We start from the raw sequence: 24,986 nt of genomic DNA, 5'->3' as shown, positions 1-24,986 counted from the left end.
CTTTTTTCCATTGTATGCTTTCAGCTTCTTTGCCAAAAATCAAGTATCTGTAGTTGGTGGGTTTATTTCTGGGTGTTCTATTTTATTCCATTGATCCACCAGTCTGTTTCTATGCCAGTACCATGCCGTTTTTATTACTGTTGTTCTATAGTACAGCTTGAGACCAGGAATGGAGATACCTCCAGATCTTTTATTGTACAGGATTGTTTCAGCTGTAGAAATCAATCTGATTCTTTCCCAGAAAATTGGGAATAGCCCTATCTCAAGACCCAAAGATGCTACTACTGGGCATATATCTGAAAGATGCTCAACCATACAACAAGGTCATTTGCTCAATTATGTTCATAGCAGTTTTATTTGTACCAGACAAAATGTAGAAACAACCAAATGTCTGTCAACCTAAGAATTGTTAGAGAAATTTTAATGCATTTACACAATTGAATACTAGTCAGCTATTAAAAACAAAGAAATAATGAAATTTTCAGGCAAGTGGATGGAACTAGAAAAGATCATCCTGCATGAGGTAACCCAGAAGCTTAGACACACGCATAGCATATACTCATTTATAAGTGGATAATAATCATGTAATATGGGATAAACACACTAAAATCTACAGACATAAAGAAGCAAAACAATGAAGACAGTATGGAAGATGCTTAGTTCTAATTCAGAAGGGAAAACAGGATAGACACCAGAAACAGTTGAAGAGAGAGAATAGAACAGGAGCCTACCACAGATACCCTCTAAAAAACTACTCCCAGCAGGGGATCAATGCAGACGCAGAGACTCTCAGCACAACTTTGGACAGAACTCAGGAATATTATGGAAGAAGAGAGAGAGAGAGAAGGAACTGGAGGTGACAGGAGCCACACATGGAGACCATGGAAGCCAAAAACCAAACCAAACCAAACCAAAACAAACAAACAAAAAACAAAAAAACTGGACTGGGCCCAGTGGGTCTGATGCATCAACCAAAGACCATAAATAGATATGACATAGACCCCCTGCTCAGATGTAGCCCATAAACAGCTCAGTCTTCATGTGGCTACCCTAGTAAGAGGAGAAGAGACAGTTTCTGACATGAACTCTGTTGCCTACTACTTGAGTACTTCTCCCTGGTGGGATGACCTAGCCAGCACTCAGAGGAAGAGGATCCAGACAGTCCTCATTGGTCCTGATAGGCTAGTATCACACAGCAAGCGAGGAGGATGTCCCTTATCAGTGGATTATGAAAGCAGAATAGGGAGTTAGAGGGAAGGAGGGATCTGGAGGAGAGGAGGAAGAGGGCTATAACTGAGATAAAAAGGTAAATTAATTTTATGTAATAATAATAATAATATAATAATAATATTTATGGCATACATACATATATTCACACATAGACAAATACTTTAATGCATACATGTAGAAGTACACAAACTTACACACAAACACACACACCATAGGAGAGAAAACTTGTAGTTTCTGTTTTTCTGAGTTTGGATCAAGGTGTTTAATACTTCCAAATCCATCTATTTTTTCACAAATTTTATTTTTCTTAATAAAATTATAGGCAATAGATAGAGAGATAGAGAGATACCATATCTTGATAGGTAGGTAGATGATAGGTACATGATAGGTAGATAGATAGATGATAGAATTATAGTACACTATTATTCTCCTTTCATCAGTTAACGGGCATCTAGGTTGGTGATTTCACTCTGATTTCATGATTTTCTGTTACTTTATGTGTCTCTTGTCTCCTGGAATCTGCTGTGATTTTTGAACCTGCTTGAATTTTGTCTTTTCTTCTCAAAGGCCAATAAAATTGTGCTTTAACATTCTTCTCAGTTTGCTTTTAAACTTTTGTTTAAGAGGACCCTTGAGGGCTGGATTGTTGGCTCAGCAGGAAAAAAAAAAGTACATGTTGCTTTTACAAGGAAATGAGTTTGGCTCCAACACTGACAAAGTAGCTCATGGTCCCCTAAAACTCTAACTCTGGGGAATATGAGTCACTTTTCTGATCTTCAGGGGCTACAAGCATGCATGTAGAGCATACACATACATGCAGCAAAATGCTCACACATGTAAAATAAATCTAAATTATCAAGACTAAAACACTGCAAAAGGGAACCCAACTCCCTCTGGAAATTGTTAAATTATTGCAGGTACAGATTTGCTATCTTACTGTTATCTGCTCTTCAATATGTTTCCCTATGTCCCCCTTCCACTCTTTTCATCATCTTGCTAAATATTGTGACTGTTTTTGACAGTGGTTGATATGTAGAAGATATATGCAAAAGGGTGACTCATTCTTTAAGAAATTATTGGTAGACTTCTTGTGTGTTCCTCAATATATAACTTAAAACTTGCATGCATGTACAAAGCCAGACTGAGAGAGAAACATGCATGTGCAGAGAGCCATAAAGAGAGAGAGGAGCAAGCATGTACACAAAGTAAAAATGAGAGAGAGAGAGTAAGAGAGACTTTCATTTGGTCTGTCATTGCTTGAATCTTTTTCATACATGAACCAATACTTTATTCTCACTGATTCTCTGAAATTGCAATGCATTATTAATTCCATCTTCTTAAGCAAGTTGCCTGTAATTATAATTGTCTTTCTAAAAAAGAAAATGCAACAGCTGCACCTACTCTGAAAATGGATCCTTGGAGAATGTAATTAAGTTATTTCAATTTGGAAACTGAATATTATCAAGAGCTATGGGATGTATAACCTTAAGGCAGACCTTTCCACCAGGTTTTTAATAGTATGTCATTTGCAGAAACCTAGATAACGAGAAAATTAGAATGTAAATTTTTGCATGCTCCAATCAGAACCTTACTAAGTAGAATTCTGTTACATAATCTTACTACTATAGTGAGAACATTTGGTAGACAACTGAGTTAAGGAAGCTAAAGCCATATGTTAACTACATATGTAATATTCCACTGATCTTTACACTGTTCTACGACCATGGATTTTCCACTGTAACTTCCAACAAATAGTGAATACATTTTTCTTAAGTCACACTTATTTAAAAAGAAAGCACTTATAAATCTGTGCTCTCAATAGAAAGTTTAATTCTAATAATGTAAAAGTTATTTTCTACAGATCATATTTTCAGGGACATGAAAAGAATTATGATTTAAAATTATCTCTAAGGAAGTTAAATGTTAAAAACTGTTTATTATTGTACTTATATATTTTAAGAAACATGTTAAACAATATTTTAAAATACTAACTATATCTTATATAGTTATATAGTTATATAAAATTTATATAGTTTATATAGTTATATAAAATTATATAGTTATAATTTTACTTTTATAATGGCTTACATTTTACTGATTGAAATAAAAACAAAAGAGAAGTGATCTATACTTAGGATAAATCAGTGTAATTGGGAGAGTACTATACAAACATTTTCTAAGCCTGTGCATGCACAGAATTTAGCAAAACTTTGATCCACAGGGTGAGATAGCAAAAACACAAACTTTTCCCCCTGTTTTAGTAGAACCTTGATGGACACATAGAAGAGTGTTCTTTTCTAGAGAACCAGCTTTCAAGCTCTGTTGGGTAATTTACTCTATAGTTATCTAAAGGGCACACACTTCAGTGGTATCAGCAATAGCAAATACAATTGCAGATAGACTAAGTCTCCTGATGTCCCTTGTTACTCATTTTAAAGATTACAGATATAAATTGAAGATTAAAAAAATTGTTTATGGTTTACTTGAATTATATCATTGCAAACAGTATGGAACTAATAGAAGGGGAAATCTCTTGAAACCTCATCACAAGACAAAGAACAACATGATAACAAGGAATTCTGAGATTAGAAGAAATAATCTTCCCTAGAGATGATCACACCTACTAGTAATCTAGTGCAAGCCCTGAAAACATATAAATCCATTTAATATTTAGAATGAGAGATCCATTTTTCAAAAGGACATAAATTTGAAAGAGCAATGGGTTTGGATAGTACCTAGGAGTTTTCGGAAAGAGAAAGGCAAGGGTAAAATTATTTAATTATGATTTCAGAAAAGGTATAAATATACCTTTAATGAGCTGAACAAAGAGAACAATAGACATGTCAAAGTGGAAGGGGTACAGTTATGGGGTCTCAAGCCTATACAAAGAACTACAGGCAACTAAGGAATGCTGATAGTGGAGTAAACAGTCTTCCCCAGAGAAGAACACACCAATTTATTATGCAATACCAAATGGTCAGTCCTGAAAACAAACATACAAGTAACATACGAAGTTATTATATTTTATTTACAAAAAATTGTAATTATAAAGTTTATACAGTTTGTAAAATTAAATAAATTAGAATTTTTCTAATTATGTATATGTATACAAAATACATGTATATAAAATACATATAATAATATATATATATATATATATATATATGCATGTAACAATAAAAACCTGGCAAAGAATTTGAAAGAGACCAGGAAAGATTATATGAGAAGGTTTGAATGCAGTAAAGATAAAAGGAAATTATTATAATTACATTATAATAAAATAAAGGAATTAAAATCATATATATATATAATGTAGTCATGGTAGAATTGGTGGAAAAGTTAAAATTCCATGTTAAGGGGAGAATAGTTACTATTAATGTAATGCAGCTTTTGATGAGAAAGGATAGGTTATTATAGAGTATAAAAATTAATCATAAATTAGTTAGGATACCATAGTCAAAGTCAATTACTATTTTCTAGAAAATAGAGTGATAATTGTGTAATATCAATTAAATTCTTATCAGGAAGTGAGTCACTTGGATTGTAACCCTCTTGTGGTGGCTAGAAGTTTGAAGGCACTGGAAAGCCACAGATTTTAGACATATGTTGTAAGGTGAAAATTATAAAGTATTGTCACAGTTATGACAAGAATAGGATGAAAGAACACAATTGTGTTATCCTTAGAAAATTATTCCATTGTGGAATATAAAGAGTGGTGATTTCAGAGACAGTGACTGTGGTAAAGGAAGGTACAGAGTTAAAAGGTGCTAATTAAAGAGGGACAGAATAGAGGGGAGGTGGAAAGGAAAGTACATACTACACAATCCTGAGAACCTGAGTTCAATCCCAGCACGATCTAATTAGGCACAGCCATGTGCATCTTTAACACCAGTACAAAGAGGGTACACAGTTATTGAATACAGGTATTTGGGAACTCAAAGGCCGGTCGGGGTAGCAGAATCAGTAAGCTTCAGGTTCAGTGAGATACCCTGGTTCTCTATTTGTTTATTTATTTGTTTGTTTTTGTGTTGTTGTTTGTTTTATTTTCTTGTTTACAAATAGGACAGGCAGCTAATAAGAAGAAATGTAATGTCTCTACACAGAGGTACAGGCTCAAATATGTGTCTTCCTTACCTCACACACAGACACACACACACACACACACACACACTGCTCCTATGCTGCCTTATAAAAAGAAAGAAAAATGAAAAAAGAGGTGAACTGCATTGATTATTTTCTTATTAACTGAAAGAAGCAATGACAGAAATGGGAAGTTACTGGCATTGTAACATTCAACTTGTTTTATTGACTAAATAAGCAGGGATTCCTATTTCTTTTTTTTCTTTTTTCTTTTTTTACATACAGGCGGATTTATTGGGTTTTGGATTCAGCAACTTTGTACATGAGGACAACAACAAGGAAATTTGTAACTAAGATCTTGAGGGCAACAGTGTGGACTCTTTGTAATGCTCAGTGACCTGCGGGGGAGGAGGATTCCTATTTCTAACACAAGATCTTTTGTTTGTGAGATATCAGGTTGAGATCTCTAGGCTAACATTGCTATTAAATTACCAACCAAAATTAAAGGAGAGACTGTAAAGTCACCAAAATCCATTAAAGAAAGTTGGGAACATTTTATTTAAATAGTTATAGTCAGAGGCCAGAGGACATTACTGACAAATGTACACCTTGAATCACTATTCTCTATTCACTGTCCATGTAGGATTCTTCTTAAAATCCAGTCTGTGCACTATATGTGATTCAAGAATAGCATTTCTATAGCCACTGGTATGATTGTAGCCTACCAGAGTTGTACTGTTAATCATCTGCATAAGAGTTCTTCACGGCTGCCTGGTATGCAATAATGTGTCCCGCTAAGACAAACTAAACATAAAGTAGTCTCTTTTTTATACTAGTTCTTATATAAATCCACCATATTTCTAGATTCTTCTCTGTAAATAACTTCAGCTTACCTTATTAAATATGAAACATGCTCTGTGCCCTAAAAAGTCTATTACAAGTCTTAGTCATGAAAGTTAGCCTACTTTTCATTAAAATACATGAGCATAAAAGTTAAATAGTATCATAACTTTCTTATTCTTAGTCATTTTGCTTTTAGATAAGTCTGAGGGGTTTAATAGCTTCAATTGCAGTTTAGTCTTGAACACCCATGCTAGCATTCGATGAAGGTGGAAATCTTCATTATAAAGTCCATTTTTCCTCTGTGGGGAAAGCTAATTTGAAAATATCATGAGTTAGCTAAGAGCACTGCATCATTTTCTCATTCTTTTCAGAAAGCAACACCTAAGTAGAATGCTCCTAAAAATTCCATCTACATGTAAATGCTTCAGAAGTGGTCCTCACAGTTAACCTTCAGACACACACTTCTGCCTTTGGGAGACCTAGACAGAACTCTTCAATCAGGTGATCCTAAGCTGACATGGCTACTAATAAACTTGTTTTAATCATTTCCGGAACATTCAAGATTGTATGTGAGGACATATTTTGTTTGATAGGCAGACTATGCTAAAGCTGAAAATCCTACTTTGGGGATAAAACACTTTTGTGACATTTTTAGCAACTTGATGTTTTTCAAAATGTACATTTAATGCAATTAGTACAATCAACATTAATATTAAATTTAAATATTTATATAAATATTAATATTTTAATATAATGATATTCACTATAATGTTAAATATTAATGTTTTAGTGTTAATATTAAAATATTAATGTTTTATTATTTTTTTATACATGGCCACCAATGGTATAAATAGGACTCAATTCTAAGGTTTTTCTTAACATGTATATGTCTAAATTGGCAGATGCTCAGGACAGTTGCTTCAGAAATAATTAAGTGATTTTTATGAACTTATATATAATGCCACAATACTTACATTAAACTGTGCATATTCCCCACAGGGCTACTAGATTACTTATAATACATCACAGATGCTGTGTGAATAGTGGTTATTCTTTTACTGATGAAATGATTAAGGAAACAGAATAAGTCAGTATAGAGAAAGACGTTTGTTTTCTACACACGTGAGAAGTACCGTAGTAATGCTGAGCAAGTAAAAGGACCTGACAATTCTCAAATAAATACCATTTAACATTTTAAATACATAATATTGATATAATTATAGAATCATCATATAATCATGTTATATGTTTGGGTCAAATCTACTTAGAAGATAGAGTCTCATTAATCCTCACTTTTGCTTGAGATTTTTATCACTAATTGATGGCTGCTAGGGGAGGAAGAGTCATTTCTTCAGGGATGTAGGACTCTTTAATGATTTGGGTGAGTACATGTGGATCTATAAAAATGGGCTAGTTAACCTCGAGGTTATTAAATCAAATTGTTGCAATTTAAAAAAATTATCTAAAACAGATTTTGAAGAACAGAAAAACATTTTGTACATGAAAAGAGATAATGCACATTGGCACAAATGACTTATGAGAGTTGCTATTGTAAGAAAACAGAGAGAAAGAGAGAGAATGTATGTAACTTCTAAAGCAGGTGAGGAAATGATGAATAAGTTTGGTTTGCATCAAATGGAGTCAAAGTTTTCAGAAAATTGTTCCATTAAAATGAATGAATTTACCGCACTTCATAGTTGTGTGTTAGGGCTGCATAAAAACATGTATCATTAGATCTTAATATCGTTATATTTTAGAGACTATTACTATTTTTGATTAGCTTATATTTTTTGTAAAATTAGCATTGATGAAAAGTACATCTTATTAACTTATAGATAAATATATAGATAAAAATCAGTATAATTAGAATAAATATGCTGTGTCCCTTCATTTCGTATCCTAGCTATGCTCCTTGAATAACTTCAGTTTCATTCTTCAAGGCCATATCACATTACCCATCAAAGCCTTTGCCTTCACAACTAAGTCATGCATGTTGTAGAGAAATCATTCAAGCTTCCAAATGCTGCTGTTAAAGTTGCACTCTGCAAAACCCCAAATGGATGTAAAACATTGTTAGGATAGCTTCCTGTTCTTCAACTGTCTTTTTCTTGAATAAACCTTGGTCTGTTGACCCACGCTATCATCTCTCATTTCTATCACAATGCTTTGTGCTTTTTTTTCTTTATAGAGAAACCAGAAACTGCCAGAAAGGATGTGGCAATGTTCCCAATCATGACAGTACAAACTAACATGCATCATTTCTTTATCCTTTTACCAAAATGTAAAGATCAATCACCGTGGCAGGGAGTCAAATAATTCAAGCATTGGTCTTTAGGATTATAGTTGTGGAAATGCATAGATGAAAGGAGTAAATAAGAATAGTAAAGATTAGTTTCAGAACGTAGAGGATCTGGATAATATTCATGAGAGGGTTTTATGCAGGCAAAGGGGACTACAGCAGCAGGGAATTCAGATTGTTATACATGAAACCTCCTTAAGAATCCGTGACCTGCTCTTTGATCAGGTCCCCTTGAGGTGTGGGGGGTTGGGGGACAGCCTTACCAGGCCACAGAGAACAATGCAGCCACTCCTAATGAGACCTGATAGATAGACTAGGATCAGATGGAAGGAGAGGAGGACCTCTTCTATCAGTAGACTGGGAGTGGGGCATGGGTGGAGAAGAGGGAGGGAGGGTAAGACTGGGAGAGGAGGATGGAGGGAGCTACAAAGTGAATAAACTGTAATTCATAAAAAATAATTAATTAAAAAAATAATGATTCCCTGCACTCTGCCCAAAGGTTGCCCATAAGTCTCAGTATCTACATTGATAGTCTGCAGGGCAGAGCTTTTCAGAGCTCCTCTGTGTCAGACTCCTGACTTGTTCCCTCTTTTCTCCTTCTTCTGATGTCCAGCCTCTTTGCCTTTCTGGATAGGAATTGAGCATTTTAGCAAGAGTCCTCCCTTTTGATTAGTTTCTTTAGGTGTACAGATTTTAGTAGGTTTATCCTATATTATGTGTCTATATGAGTGAGTATATACCGTGTGCATCTTTCTGCTTCTGGGATAGCTCACTAGGGATGATCTTTTCCAGATCCCACCATTTACCTGCAAATTTCATGATTTCCTTGTTTTTTATTGGTGAGTAATATTCCACTGTGTGTAGATATACCACAATTTGTGCATCCATTCTCCACTGAGGGGCATTTGGGCTGTTTCCAGCTTCTGGCTATTACAAATAAGGCTGCTACAAACATGGTTGAGCAAATGTCCTTATTGTGTACTTGAGAATCTTTTGGATATATGCCTAGGAGTGGTATAGCTGGATCTTGAGGAAGCGTTATTCCTAGCTGTCTGAGAAAGCACCAGATTGCTTTCCAGAGTGGTTGTACAAGTTTACATTCCCACCAGCAGTGGAGGAGGGTTCCACTTTTTCCACAGCTGGAAACAGTAAAATCTGGAGAGGACAGGAACTCCACAAGGAGAGCAACAGAACCAAAAAAATCTGAGCACAGGGGTCTTTCCTGAGACTGCTATTCCAACCAAGGACTATGCATGGAGATAACCTAAGACCCCTGCACAGATGTAGCCTATGGCAGTTCAGTATCCAAGTGGGTTCCATTGTAATAGGAATAGGGACTGTCTCTGACATGAACTGATTGGCCTGCTCTTTAATTACCTCCCCCTTAGGGGGGAAGCAGTATTACCAGGCCACAGAAGAAGACAGTGCAGCCACTCTTGATGAGACCTAATTGACTAGGATCAGAAGGAAGGAAAAGAAGACCTCCCCTATCAGTGGACTTGGGAAGGGGCATGCATGCAGAGGGTGGAGGAAGGGAGGAATTGGGACGGGAGGAGGGAGGTAACCACAGGAGGGATACAAAGTGAATAAAGTGTAATAATAGAGAAAAAAAGAATAATGATTATACACAGGTCTTTGACAAACATATATTGGCTAAATAAGGACAGAACATGAACATAGCATTTAAATATAATCACGTGATATGGCTGGTATATTTCTTATCACTGTGAAAAGATACCTAAAGCAATCAACTAAGAGATGGAAGACTTACTTGTGACTAATAATTTGAGATGGTGAAGACCACATGGGTAAATTTGTGGTGGTTGGACCAGTGGGAACATGACATGACTTGATCACATCTCAACGCATCAGGAACAAGCAAACTTTTTTTTTTTTTTTTTTTAGAAATGGGACATGTCCTATTGTTTCCACAGTCTTCTCAAATGGCGTTACTAATTGGGGAACAAATAATGAAAACACAGCCAGTAATGAATAAGACTAATAGAACCATAATAGATGCCCACAAATGGTACTTTATCTTTGAAATTTAGATGTACCATTGTATAAAATATATTCAGATTTAAATACTTTATGTAGGCATTTTATTTATGGATCTAGTTAACACTTAGAACTACAGTGTAGTCCATGAAAATAAGACAGCATATTTAATACCTAATTTTGTTTCCATTAAAACAGAATCTAAATACACAGCTCAGATTGTTCTTGCTCTAGCTTACTGTCCAGAGTGATAGGACTAGAGCTATTGTGAAGAATTCAAGCACAAGATTTTAGGAGTGGGAATAACGAAATAGTTTTTCATGACCACACTAATAATATGTATGTTCAAAAATATACAGGAAAACATTTAAAATTTTATTGTTTATTTATAGAATTTACCTAAACGATACAAAGATACATTCAAATGACAAGTGTTTTGTGTCTAAAGTGAAATTATAAAATTTCACATTTATGGGGGCTGGAGAGATGGCTCAGAGGTTAAGAGCACTGTTTACTCTTCCAGAAGTCCTGAGTTCAATTCCCAGCAACCACAAGGTGGCTCACAACCATCTATAATAGATCTGGTGCCCTCTTCTGGCGTTCAGATGTATATGCAGGCAGAACATCATTTACATAACAAAATCAATAAATCTTTTTTAAAAAATTCACATTTATACCCATCTGAATTTTCTGTAAATTTAAAAATTCTCTTTTCCATATTTGCCTGATATTAATTTATTTTAATTTGTATATAAAATTTTCCTCATTGCTGAGGAATCCCTAGATAAACTGACAATTATTTTTCCTACTCTGAAAAACAAATTTTCTTTAGAACAAATAAAAATATATAAATACAATTCAAAATAATAGTTTACTCATATTGGTCATATCACTTTAGAGAATTTCTTTTTTTATTAATTACAATTTATTCATTTTGGGAATATACCATTATGTACAAATACAAATTGCAATAGCTAATTTTGGCTATCTGTTATATTTTAAAATATCAATATGTGATAGTATTTGTATATCAACATTGATTTCACTATTTTTACTAAATTTAAATATGTGAGTGCACGCATACATACAATTGAAAGTCCCAATTTATTTCATAGTGCTGAGTCAATCTGTGATCAATATAAGCTAGGAAAGGCACTGAGAGATTAGGATTTGAATTGGAGCTGGAGACAGTGCATTTAAGAGCATCGCTGCTCTTGCCGAGAACTCAGCTTCAGTTTCCCACACCGCAGCTTAACACCCCATCTACTCCCAGTTCTGAGGGATTCAAAGCCTCTTTCCAACCTCTGGGAGGCACTGAAGCAAACGCTACACAGGCATACATTGAGACAAAAATATACATACACATAAAGTAAAATTATAATTCACTTTAAAATTAGTAAAATTGATTTTGACCACTAGTTGGGATGATGATTTAGTTGGTAACGTGTTTGTTGAGCAAGTATCAGGACCTGAGTTCAACCTCTAGAACACATATTTAAAAAGAGAGAGAGACAGACATGGACGTCTCTGCATAGGAATTTGTTCTGTCACTTTGGAAAGCCTACCTAGAACTGTGGCAAACTCCAGAGAAAAACAACAAAAACCCTGAGGAAACGTAAAAATGTATAGAAAATCCGAGGGAAGAAATGCCATCTATAAATATCTGGAAATATATACTTGGAAAATAATGGGAAAGTGTTTAGACTTCAGTATCACAGGACTGACTGTTCAAATGTTGCAGACAAATCAAATTTAGATAAGTATTCAATTAGGACCTGAAAGGTTGTTGATAATTTTGTAAAATGCATAGAAAGCGAAATAGTGGGAACAAACCAAGTTATATCTATTTGAAGGTTGATAATTTAGATAGAAAAACTTCATGGCATAGAAAAAAATTAAGAAAATCAGAAACCTGACCCTGAATAGGTGAGGAAGAAATGAGATGGGAACCAGTCATGATTGGAAATCTACTAGAGTAAATTTAACACCATACATCTGAATGTTAAGCACCATTTTCACCAAAAAATAAATGAAAATGTGTGATAATAAATGTGTAATAATTCATGTTAATCAAAATATATTATATACAATATGTCATTAATAATTTGAAAAAAGATTATATAAATATTTCTCTGGACTGTTTCTCCAACCAAGGACCACGTATGGATATAACCTAGAACCCCTGCTCAGATGTAGCCTGTGGTAGCTCAGTAACCAATTGGTTTCCCATGGTAAGGGGAACAGGGACTATTTCTGACAGGAACTCAATGACTGGCTCTTTGACCTCCCCACCCCTCAAGGGAGGAGCAGTACTGCTAGGCCACAGAGGAAGACTTTGCAGCCAGTCCCGAAGATAACTGATAAAACAGGGTCAGATGAATAGGGAGAAGGTCCTCCCTAAGCAGTGGACTTGGAAGGGGCAGGGAGGAGATGAGGAAGGGAGGAAGGGAGGGAAGGAGGGAGGGTTTGGGAGGGAATAAGGGAGCAGGATACAGCTGGGATACAGAATTAATAAAATGTAACTAATAATAAAAATAAAAAGTATTTCTCTGGTATAAAATCTGTTATGTTTTCTCATATAGGCTCACGTTGATAACTGTAGTCATTGTTCAAATTAATACAATATTTAAATTTTATCAACTTATGAATAGTTATTCCAGTCTTAAACTTCTTGTCATAATTTACTCACACATTCACAAAACTGAGCCACATTCTCATGAAAATCTGGCCTAAATTAATATTCAGCTAACATCTTAAACTGTACTACTATTTTTCTTCTGAACTTAATGTGCTAACGTCTTTCTAACTTGCACTCATTGATGACAGCCCTTCTGCTATCTGACATAAAACATCACTATGTAGACTCCTTCACTATGCACCATGATATACAGCCAAATGATCTATCATTTCACTCTCTCCCACCTAACATTCCTCTTAACTCTAATGAATTTTCTCATACATTTTGATACTATTGTTATAGATGTTGTGGGTTCTAACCTAAATCCTGGATATTGACAATAAACATTTTTCTATAGTTTATTTTCTGTAAAGCAACCACAAAAATATTTTTTGTCTAAATGAAAAATTTTATTATGTCATTATTATGCCAAAACAATGATGGGATTTACATCTTACTATTACTAAAGCCAGCAATGAGTCCTGATCTGAGTGGTACTATTCCTTGTTCTCTTCTACAGGTTTTACACTGAGCTGTCCAGAGCACCCTAGCACAGTGAAACCCGCATGTTCTGTGTATGTTTCTCTGCTGTCAATTCCATCTGGAATAACCTTTCCTAAGTTCTGTTAGGTATCCTTTCTTACTTGAATACATTCTCAAAAACAATGATCTCAGTAAAATCCACTACCTGCTTATCAAAACATTTCTGCAATTGTCATATCACTTATTCTTTTTCACATTTTCATTATTTTGATTTTGTTGGTTTACATTCATTATACAAAGTGAAGAATTTCAAAACATATTTTCAGTTAAACAGATTATGTATTTGACCATGTTCACTATATAAACCTTCCTATTATTCATATGAAATTGCTTATTACTTATTATATGTAGTATTTATACATGCATTCCAGGTTATAAATATGAGAGAAAACTCACAACCTCAATCACATTTGTTGTCGGTTTTTTTTGTTTGTTTACTAGTCATTCCTACTAGGTTTAAATAGATTCTAAATATATTTTTGTTTTACTTTTCCTGTTGATAATAATATTAAACTTCTTTTCATACGTTCCTTGACCATTTTTATTTTGCTTTATTGATAAATTATGTTCTTTGGCAATTTCACATGTGTGTGAAATAAACTCTGGTTACTTTCCTGCCCACCACATCTTATGTCTCTCACATCCCTGCTGGTCTCCCTTTTTAGAAATCTGTTACAGTTCTCAGGATGCCAGTGGTTTTTTATATATTCAGAGAATAAAGAATAAAGAAAAATTAAGAAAATAATATCTTTATTGTTGGTCATTTAAATAGAGGAGCTTTTTCTTTTTACTTGTTTATTATTTAGTTATAATTTATTCACTTTATATTCCAGCTGTAGCTCCCTCCCTCATATCCTCCTGGTTCCACCAACCTTCCTCCCTCTTCTCCACCTATGCCCCTCCCCTAGTTCTCTGAGAGGGGAGGTCCTCCTCCGGTTCTCTCTGACCCCAGCCTATCAGGTCTCATCTGGACTGGCTGCATTGTCATTAGTCATCAGGGAAATGCAAATCAAAACAACCCTGAGATTTCACCTTACACCCATCAGAATAGCTAAGATCCAAAGCTTGAGTGACAATACATGCTGGAGAGGATGTGGAGAAAGGGGAACCCTCCTCCATTGCTGGTGGAAATATAAACTTGTACAACCACGTTGGAAATTAATCTGGCCCTTTCTCAAAAAATTAGCAATAGTCCTTTCTGGGAACATCAACCAAACACGGCATATCAAGCTACTTACTCTAAAACAGTAACATAGCAGAGCAAAGTGTACTAAGAGCAGGCCCATTCCATCACCTCAAGGCTGAAAAAGGCAACCGGTAGGTGGAAAGGGTCTCACAATTGGGCAAAAGATTCAGCTGAAGCTCTGGCTCTGATTATCAGGATGGCCACAAGAACATCAAGTTGGTCAGCCACAGCATATATGCGAAGGACCTAGGTCAGATTCCTACAGGCTCCCTGATGTCTGCAAGTTCCTATGAGTCCTAGTAAGTTGATTCTCTGGGCCACATGATCTTCTTATCTTTTCTCTCCCTCCTTCATAGAGCTTCCCAAGCTCTGCCTAACATTAGGTTGTGGGACTCTGTATCTGCTCCCATCAGTTGCTGAATGTAATCACTCTGGTTTCTTTGGTGAGAATAGTGCTAGACTTAGGTCCCAGAACACTCTGCAAAAAGGACAAACTATAGATCACAGGTTTTCTGGCTGGATTGGTGTTTTATTTCCTCCACTTGAAGTCTTGCTTGATTACAGAAGATGTTCATAGTTAGGCTCTCTGTCTCCAATACTAGGAGTCATTGCTAGGTTTACTCTCATAAATTCATGGAGGAAGTTTCCATTGCACAAGGCTTCCTCCTTATCCCCAATGCCCAATTCCAGTTGTTTCTCTTAGTATTTTCTTCCTACCCTTCCCATCTGATCCCTCCTGTTCCCAACCCCTATTGTCCCCAGTCCACCTGTGAAATCTATTGTATTTTCCCCTTCCTCAGAGATTCTTGCAACACTCCTTCAGCTCTCCTTGTTACGTAGCCTCTCTGGATCTGCTGACTGTAGCGTGCTTATTCTTTACTTTATAGCTGATACCTATCGACTCATGAAGTGTACATACTATGTTTGTCTTTCTGGGTCTGATTTACTTCATTTAAGATTTTTTTTCTAGTTCCATCTATTTGTCTGCAAATTTCATGATTTTATTGTTTTTAACACCTAAGTAATACTCCATTGTGCAAATGTATCACATTTTCTTTATCTGTTCTTCAGGTAAGGGACATCTAGATTGTTTCCAGTTTCTGCTTATTATGAAAACAGCTGCTATGAACATAGTTGAGCTAGTGTCCTTTTGAAAGGATGGAGTGTCCTTTGTGAATATGCGCAGGAACGGTAAAGCTGTGTCTTGAGGTAGATAATTTCCAAATTTTCAGAGAAACCATCATTTTGATTTCCAATGTGGCTGTACATTTTTCACTCCCACATGAAAATTTGAGAGGTGTGGAGAGTGTTCCCCTTGTTTCACATCCTCTCCAACATGTGCTGTCACTTGAGTTTTTGATCTTAGCCATTTGGACTAGTGTAAGATGAAATCTGAAAGCATTTTGATTTATATTTTTCTGATAGTTCATGGCTGTTCCCCATTTTTTTTCTTCTATCAGATTTAGTGTGCCAGTTTTATGCTGCAATCTTCAATCTACTTAAATTTGAGTTTTGTACAGGGTGATAGCTACTGGTTTAATTGCATTCTTCTACATACTGACATCCAGTTAGGGCAGCATGAATTGTTTAGGATGCTTTCTTTCTTTCTTTCTTTCTTTCTTTCTTTCTTTCTTTCTTTCTTTCTTTCTATTTAATTGTATAGTTCTCATTTCTTTGTCAAAAATCAGGTGAACATGGCTGTCTGGATTTTTGTCTGGGTCTTTGATTTGATTCCATTGGTCAGCATGTCTGTTTTCATGCCAATAGCAGGCATTTTATTATTATTATTATTATTATTATTATTATTATTATTATTACAGCTTTCTTTTTTTAGACCAGTATTACTTGATTTTACCCTGGGTCCCTGGGCTATCTAGTCTCAGGTTCCCAGTCACACAAGCAGTGTCTAGCAAGGGTACCATCTCATGGGATGTGCTTTAACTTCCAGCACTGCCCTACCATGTCTTACCGGCTGCACACTATTGTAGATAAATGATTTCTGGCTGTCTTAGTGATTACATTTCATTTTTGAGAGTGTAAAGAGTATTTTCCTATACCAAAGATGTAGCAACATATGGGTAAAGGCTGTCTATATCGTTCAATGAGTTGTGTGTGTGTTGTCTTCAGAAATGGGGGCTTTGTATCAGTTTTTGGAGAGCAGCCTATAGTCTTGGTAAAAGCCTCAGTAGTTTGGGGATTTCTTCACTGTCCTTTTAGTCCACAACTCAATCCCAGCATTGGAAGTTTCTTTTGGTGGCAAGAGATGGCCAGTGTGGCCCTGTCTCCTGAATTATTTTGTGACTTCCTTTGGATCATCTTCATATATGCATATATTTTAGAAATACCATTCATCATATTTTATGAAAAAAATTAAGAATAAAGCTCATTTATAAGCTTAAATATTTACATAATATAATTTGTAAAACATCAAAGAAAGAAAATGAAAACACTGGAAGAATCAGAGAAATCTCATTTCCTGTTTGAGATACAATGCAAATTATTGAAAGGCCAGACGAGAGTGAAGTTTTAAAGGATATGACTAATGTTGTTAGTTCTTCAGGGCACAATGGATCACTCCCCCTTTACATCCTTTCCCCTTCTCTGTGTTATGTCTTATTCACAAAAATGTCCCCCTACCTCTTTGAATGCACTTGCTTTGTCTTCCTTACAAGGTTATCCTCTCAAGCTCAGGTGACACTGCAGATCTCTAGATTCATTCTCCCAAGCCTTCTCTTTGTATCCCATTGTTTCTGTCTAGTTACATTCATTGTTCTCTACTTCTTCAATTGCTGATGAAACCAACTAAACATCAGTGTCATCTCTTTTTTAAAACTTCTGACTTACAGAGTTAAATGTCAGATAGCTTCAATAGTCTCAAAGCAACTTCAAACTCCTGTATTTAATGCAAATCTCAGTATCCACAGGATCTCAGTTCCAAAGCAGACTTTCTTTCAGTGATGGCCAGATCATAGGCATCATTATTGTCTTCACCATTTGATGTCATAGAACATAATTTTTGTCTGTCACCATAGAATATCATTATTGTCTTTACCATTTTCTTAAGTGAAAGCACAAATTGTTATTTCAACACTATTTTCTTTATCATTCCTAACCACTTAAGAATCATTTCATACTAAATCTAGCATATCTGCTAATTTCTTTCATCCCCTTTATCTTTTGATAACACCATCCTAGCAACTGTGCTCTCTTGTTGGATTCTTCCAATCACCTCTTAAGTGATATTCCTATAGGTAATGAAGCCATGCTTAATATCCATTTCTACCCATCATAAGGACAATCATTTGACATATCACACCTGTGGACTTAACTGTTGCAAATAAATTTCCAAGCTCTGAGATAAGTTTTCCATGACTTCACAGGTCCTTTCTATTCTAGTGTTTTCCTATGTCTTCACTTCACCATTGATTCTTTATCATTATTTCGGTCAAAAAATTCCTCAAAACAGTACATGCAAACTTGAAAACACCATAAGCAAACAATTTATTGAAGCATTTTATCCCCCAAAAAACTTTTTTTGAAAACACAATAATCATTAGACCACGTCTTGTGCCTCTAAAGAAAAATTCCATCTTCAAACAAAGTTTATCTTCAGATATAACAAGATAACTAAATGATCTATTAATGTAAATTAAAACAATTTTTTGTCTAGGACTACTAACTTGATTTTAAAGTGATGTGGAAGTATGGGCTAGTATAATGAAGAACAGCATCGCAGGTGTCAGGCGGAGCATTTAATTTTTTTGTCACAAAAAAATACACAAAATAACAAAACAAAACCCCACTGATTATCTTTACTGATCCAATGACATAAATACAGATGAAAAGCTGACTGTGGCAAAATTCTATTGTCACTGTAATACCTCAATCCATAAATATATCCCTCATTTCTGACAATGCTTATTTTTAGGTTTGCAAAAATCCTCATGATCCTTTAATCACCCAAATCTTACATCTCCACATACACCTCTGTGTTTCCCACTTTGTTTCAGACAATGACTAAATATCAACTTAATTCATCTTATACACTTACCATATTGTGGGTGGCTCAGAACCTTCTATTTCTAGGTAATCATATTTTTCTTCCATTTGGAAATCGGTAAATATTAGTGAAATCGTGTCCCCAGGCTCTGCTACAATGGTCCATGTGCAGTCTGCATTGTTATGGTATTCATTAGGAAAACCCGGGCTAGAAATGATGCCACTAGATCCTCTCATTGTTCCCCCACAAGCATCTTCAGCTGTTAAAAACAAATAAGAATATATGAGAATCTAATTATTAAGGCAAATTTTACTAAGTCAATTAAATATGCATGCAATAAAACAATGATTCAAATGTTGTGATATCCAATAAGTCTATGAGAACTCTTTCTATTGTATATATACGTATAAACCACATCCTGATAATTTATAACCAGAGTTTCAAATAGAAATGAGCATAAGGTAAAAAAAAAGACCCTACACTCCCAAATTAAGACTCAGTATAATAAAATCCAGTTCATATTCATGTATAAATGAAGAAGTAAGTAAAACTAAAAAATATGTTTTCTACAATTATCAATGAAAAACCGTTAACCTTTTCAGAAGTTTTTGGTAGTGTGGAATGTCTTTATTTTTAATATGTTTATAATAAGGGCATTATTAAAGAGAAAATATAATATAGTTTGTCAGTGGAATGTTTCAAAAGCTATTGGAAAATGTTAGTGAGAACACAAGTGAAATTGAAGTATATATCACATACCCAGAATATCTTAATTAAGTAGAAATAATATATTAACTAATAAATTCTCAAGAAATATAAACTCTATAAGCCCATATTACAATGCACATATTTCTTAATATACACAGGAAATATATGTGTGTATAAACATTTAAATGTATACAGATGTATATTATATATAACTTTTCTGCTAAATTTAATTTTGGAGCTGTATTTCTGATTTGTAAATAAAGCTTTCTAGAGATTCTACACTTAAACTGATGGTGTATGCTATGAGAGTATTTACTTGGCCTGTGTTAATATGAAATTATAAGAACCAAGACTGCTTCTTCCTAAAGGAACTGAAGTTAGTACATTTGTCTATCATAACCCTGTTTAGGCCAATCAAGCTAATGGGTTACACATTTACTTGTGCAGTAAATTGCATCATGATTTACGCTGTTACTTTGACCATCTCAGGGAGCTCCTTTAGTGGAAGTCATTTGAGGAAACGTTCATTCCTATAATGACCAATTATTACTTGATGTGATAGAGTGCCTCAGAGCTTTAATAAATAGAGAAGAAGAAATGTTTTATTTAACTCCATAATGGACAGGGAATACATGGTGTTACTGAGAACAACATCATTACCACCTTGTATAAATGAAATTTCATTATCATTTTCTGCCTCGTTCCTTATTCATTCAGCAGCATAATTTATGACCTAAAAGCATGAATACATCTCACAGAGGACACATTCACTTGCCTCACACACTCTTGTAAATTTGGTACATATTTTTATGTCTTTATTGCATGGTATCTCTAGTTATTTGCTATTTTTAGAGATTATACTATCACTACATAACTCCACCTTTCCATTCTTCCCTCCAAACTTTTTCACATACTCTGTAATGAGGAAGAATTAGAGGTTTTGTCTAGTCTTTGTACCATATTGCTATACCTGTTTTCTTACCAAAAAAACATATGAAACAATTAGGAAAAAAACATATGACAAGTAAAAAAAAATGTTTTTGATTTTGAAAAGAACCAAGTACAGATATATGGGAAGATTTGGTGCGAGGGAAGGAAAGAAGGAAGTCGTATAGTTATAACCTCCCTAGAAATTTATAGAGGGTGTTTCATAGAACCATTTTTCAGAAACTCTAGATAGGCAGGAACTTACATTGTTATTTGTAAAATGCTTTATGTGAAATGTAAAAATACATTCATTTGGCCATGTGTTTGGAGTATTCATTGGTAGTTAGAAAACACCAGAAGGAACCATGCAAGTCTTTGCAGCTATTATAGTAACCAAAACTTACTACCAGCCTTGCTCTCCTGCTTTAATCTATTTTGTAATGAGGTAAGCTCTAGGAAATAAGTAAATACACTATTACATTTCTGCAAATAATACTAATATCAGTAATAGTAGTTACAATAATAATATTAATATAATAATAATAGTGTTTATTTCCTGATTCACTGCTTGCTAAATATAACTACCTCTGTGCATTCCACTATATTAAAACATTCAAGTCTTAGTATTTTAAAAAGATTACTTTGGCATTTATATTCATGTTGGAAGAAAAATTATTGAAGTAAATTTAATTAGAATAGTCTCATTTAAAGATTATTGAAAAACTGGTAATGGCTCTACTTTGTTCTAATTCTTCTAGTCACAATTTTTAAAGCAGATTAAACTTTTATAAATACAATACATATATACATGTAATCATATGTTTATATGAGACACAAGTAGACAAATCACATGCTAAGAATCTTTCAAAGTCTGTGCTATAGAATATAAAGAAATATCAATTCAGCCATTGGAATTAACTATGCTAATGACAACTGGCTGAGGGGATTCTTCACAGACCTATACTCAAACCACTGTCCATGCACGGAGAGGACCTAGACCCCCACAGGCTGTTCAGTTTCCAACTGGGTTTCCTAGTAAGTGGTTCAGGGGATGTTTCTGACAGGAACTCAGTGGCTAACTCTCTGATCACCGACACCTGGAAGGTGCAGCCTCGACAGGCCACAGAGGAAGATGATACAGCCAGCCTTAGGGAGACCTGATAGTCTAAAGTTAGATAGAAGGGGAGGAGATCCTCCCCATCAGGGGACTAAGGAAAGGGAATAGGGAGAGAAGATGGAGAGGGGTGTGACTGGGAGGAGACAAGGAAGGGACTGCAGAGGGAATGAAAAGTGAATAAACTGTAATAAATAAATAAATCAAATTTTAAAAAGAAAAACAAAATTGCTTTGGATTTAGGACTGCATCAATTCAAATTATTTGAAAAATTAACATAAAACATTTTTTACTTTCTTAATATATCATACTCTGTTAAAGATAAAGTCATTTTATTTTGATTTTATAATTATAATATAAATCTTATCAAAGAACACTTCAATATTGTTTAACTGAGTATATGTTTATGAAATTTTGTTAATAATATTAATCTCTCATGATAACTAGAAAGAAAGACACTGAAAATTTGTTGCAATGTAAAAGAAAGTTCTAAAATTCATATCTATATATTTATTGGTGCACTTTTACCAAAAATTTAATATTTATTTATTTTTAATTTCTGCAACACTCACTTTGATCCTGAAAATTGGTGAACATTTGTTCTTTTTCATGAGATCACACAATTCACTCAAGATAATATAAATTTTAACTTTGCAGTAGCCTTGTTGTAAATAAATAAGAAATAATCTTCAAATATCATCATGATTTACAACAGTAGTAAAAATGGCATGGTACTGGCATAGAAACAGACTGTTGGATCAATGGTATCAAATCTAAGATTCAGACATAAACCTTCACATCTACAGTTCTTTGATTTAAAAATTTTGCAATTTTACGTAACACATCGTCTCCGACACAGTCTCTTATGGTGTTTTGCCCTGTTATCAGTTGCTTCTGAAATTGCTTATGGTGGGGAGTGGGGTGGGGGCAATAGGACTGTTTGTTTCCAAAGAGAAATGAATTATCAATTGTAGGAGTCAATATGGCCAACTTCAGTTACTAAGCAAACAATTCAGTATCAGACTTTATCATGAGACATATCTATGCTTCTCTCCCTTGCTAAATCAAAAACTCCCATTAGCACTCAAGTGAAACTGACATCTGTGAGCTCTTTTGTTTATTCCTATGATAGGCACCTGTATTGTGTGCCTCTTAATTAGATTATTGAGACATTAGCAAATATATATGGAAAATAGAGGCTCATTTTGTTACAGTAATATTTAAAATTAATAACCTAACCCTGTGCCCAACCAGGACACTCTGAAGGTAATTCCTGCCCTAGCTTAACGCACCAGATCTTTATTATGTAAAAACCGCATTCTCAGTCAACCAGCTAGATTTGGGAGCACATTGGGAAGGTCACCTTCCCTGGGATCTTGCCCTTCCTTTAACAGCAGGTGAGGAAGTGGCATTAACATTCTCTCCTAGTCTCTGCCCCTGGATCCAATTAACAACTGTAAACACAAGGACACACTTTTTCATAGGCAGAAAATACTATATTTTGTGGCTCATGCAAACACACTGTGCAACACATTGTGGTGTACAAGTGGAGATCACAGTACAAGCTGAAGGAGTCATTCTCTCTGCAACGAAAAACCTAGCAATTAAAATCATGTCATCAGGTTTGCACCACAGTTGCCTTAAAAGGTTGAGTCATCTTGCAGCCCAGAATAAGACCTATCTTATAACTTATTATCTGAATGAAAGCCATTACTGTCATTTGAAAATAGATATCACTCAAACTGTGCTATAGAGCAACAGTAGTAAAAATGGCATGGTACTGGCATAGAAACAGACTGTTAAATCAATGGTATCAAATCTAAGATTCAGACATAAACCTTCACATCTACAGTTCTTTGATTTAAAAAAAAATGGAGTCAAAACCATACAATGGAAAAAAGTTAGCATCTTCAACAAATGGTACTGGTCTAACTGGATGTCTATGTGTAGAAAAAAATGCAAATAGAACCATATTTATCACCCTTCATAAAAGTAAAGTCTAAGTGGATCAAAGACTTCAACTTAAAACCAAACACACTAAATCTGTTAGAAGAAGAAGTGAGGAAGAGCCTAGAACTCATTGGCACAGGAGGCAACTTCCAGTACAGAATACCAACAGCCCAAGCTCTAAGAGCAACAATCAATAAATGGGACCTCATGAAACTGAAAAGCTTCTGTAAAGCAAAGGACACTGTCGTCAGAACAAAACAACAAATTGGGAAAACCAATCCTACATATGACAGAGGGCTAATATCCAGAATATATAAAGAACTCAAGAAGTTAAAATCAACAAAGCAAGTGATGCAATTAAAAATGGGGTACAGAGCTAAATAGAGAATTCTCAACACAGGAATATCAAATGGCAGGAAAATGCTTAAATAAATGATCAATCCATACTCAGAAAGTCAAATGAGATAGACATCAAAGAAGGAAAAAAACAGGGAAGAAGATAGGAAACTACTACAGAAGGCCTCTGAAGACGTTACCCAGGAGGGTATCACAGTAGATGCTGAGCCAAACTTTGGGCAGAGTACAGGGAAACTTATGAAAGAAGGGGGAGAGAGAAAAACCTGGAGGAAACAGGAGCTCCATAAGGAGAGCAACAGAACCGAAAAATCTGGGATCAGGTGTCTTTTCTGAGACTGATATTCCATCCAAGGACCATGCATGGAGACAACCGAGAACCTCTGCACAGATGTAGCAGAAGGCAACTCAGTCTCCAAGTGAGTTTCCTAGTAATGGGAACAAAAACTGGCTCTGACATGAACTCAGTGGCTGGCTCTTTGATCACCTACCCCTAATGGGGGAGCAGCCTTGCCAGGCCACAGAGGAAGACAATATAGCCAGTCCTAATGAGACCTGATAGGCTAGGGTCAGAGGAAAAGGGAGGAGGACCTCCCCTATCAGTAGAAGTGGGGAGGGGTATGGGAGGAGAAGAGGGAGGGAGGGGGGATTGGAAGAGGAAGAAGGAGGGGGCTACAGCTGGGATACAAAGTAAACAAACTGTAAGTAATAAAAAAGAAATAAATTAAAAAAAAAGAACTGCTCAACCTCATTAGTCATCCTAGAAATGCAAATCAAAACAACCCTGATATTGCACCTTCCACCCATCAGAATGGCGACGATCAAAAACTCACGAAATGACACATGCTTGAACTGTTGTGAAGGAGGAACCCTCCGCCAATTCTGGTGGGAATTTAACCTTGCACAACAATTTTGGAAGTCAATCTGGTATTTTCTCAGAAAATTAGGAATAATGTTACTTCAAGATCCAGCTATATCCTGGATAGTAGGAGGACTTTTGCTCAAACATATTTATAGCACCTTTATTTGTAATAGCCAGAGTCCGGAAACAACCTAGATATCCCTCAGCTGAAGAAT

The 24,986-nt window shown here is 35.1% G+C and overlaps 1 protein-coding gene across 1 annotated transcript in view; it reads right to left on the bottom strand.

Annotated features, from left to right (window-relative positions):
• Positions 1-24,986, bottom strand: part of Csmd3 (CUB and Sushi multiple domains 3) — a 1,323,831-nt gene that overhangs the window by 943,811 nt on the left and 355,034 nt on the right. The window contains exon 5 of the mRNA XM_060389430.1: positions 18,908-19,115. Coding sequence (XP_060245413.1) covers positions 18,908-19,115 — 208 coding nt within the window. The remainder of the gene's footprint in view (positions 1-18,907; positions 19,116-24,986) is intronic.

Source organism: Meriones unguiculatus, chromosome 8 (genome assembly GCF_030254825.1).
Source record: "Meriones unguiculatus strain TT.TT164.6M chromosome 8, Bangor_MerUng_6.1, whole genome shotgun sequence".
NCBI classification, from domain to species: Eukaryota; Metazoa; Chordata; class Mammalia; order Rodentia; family Muridae; genus Meriones; species Meriones unguiculatus.
Note: the sequence above shows the minus strand (reverse complement) of the source record. Positions and strands in the feature narration are given on the sequence as shown.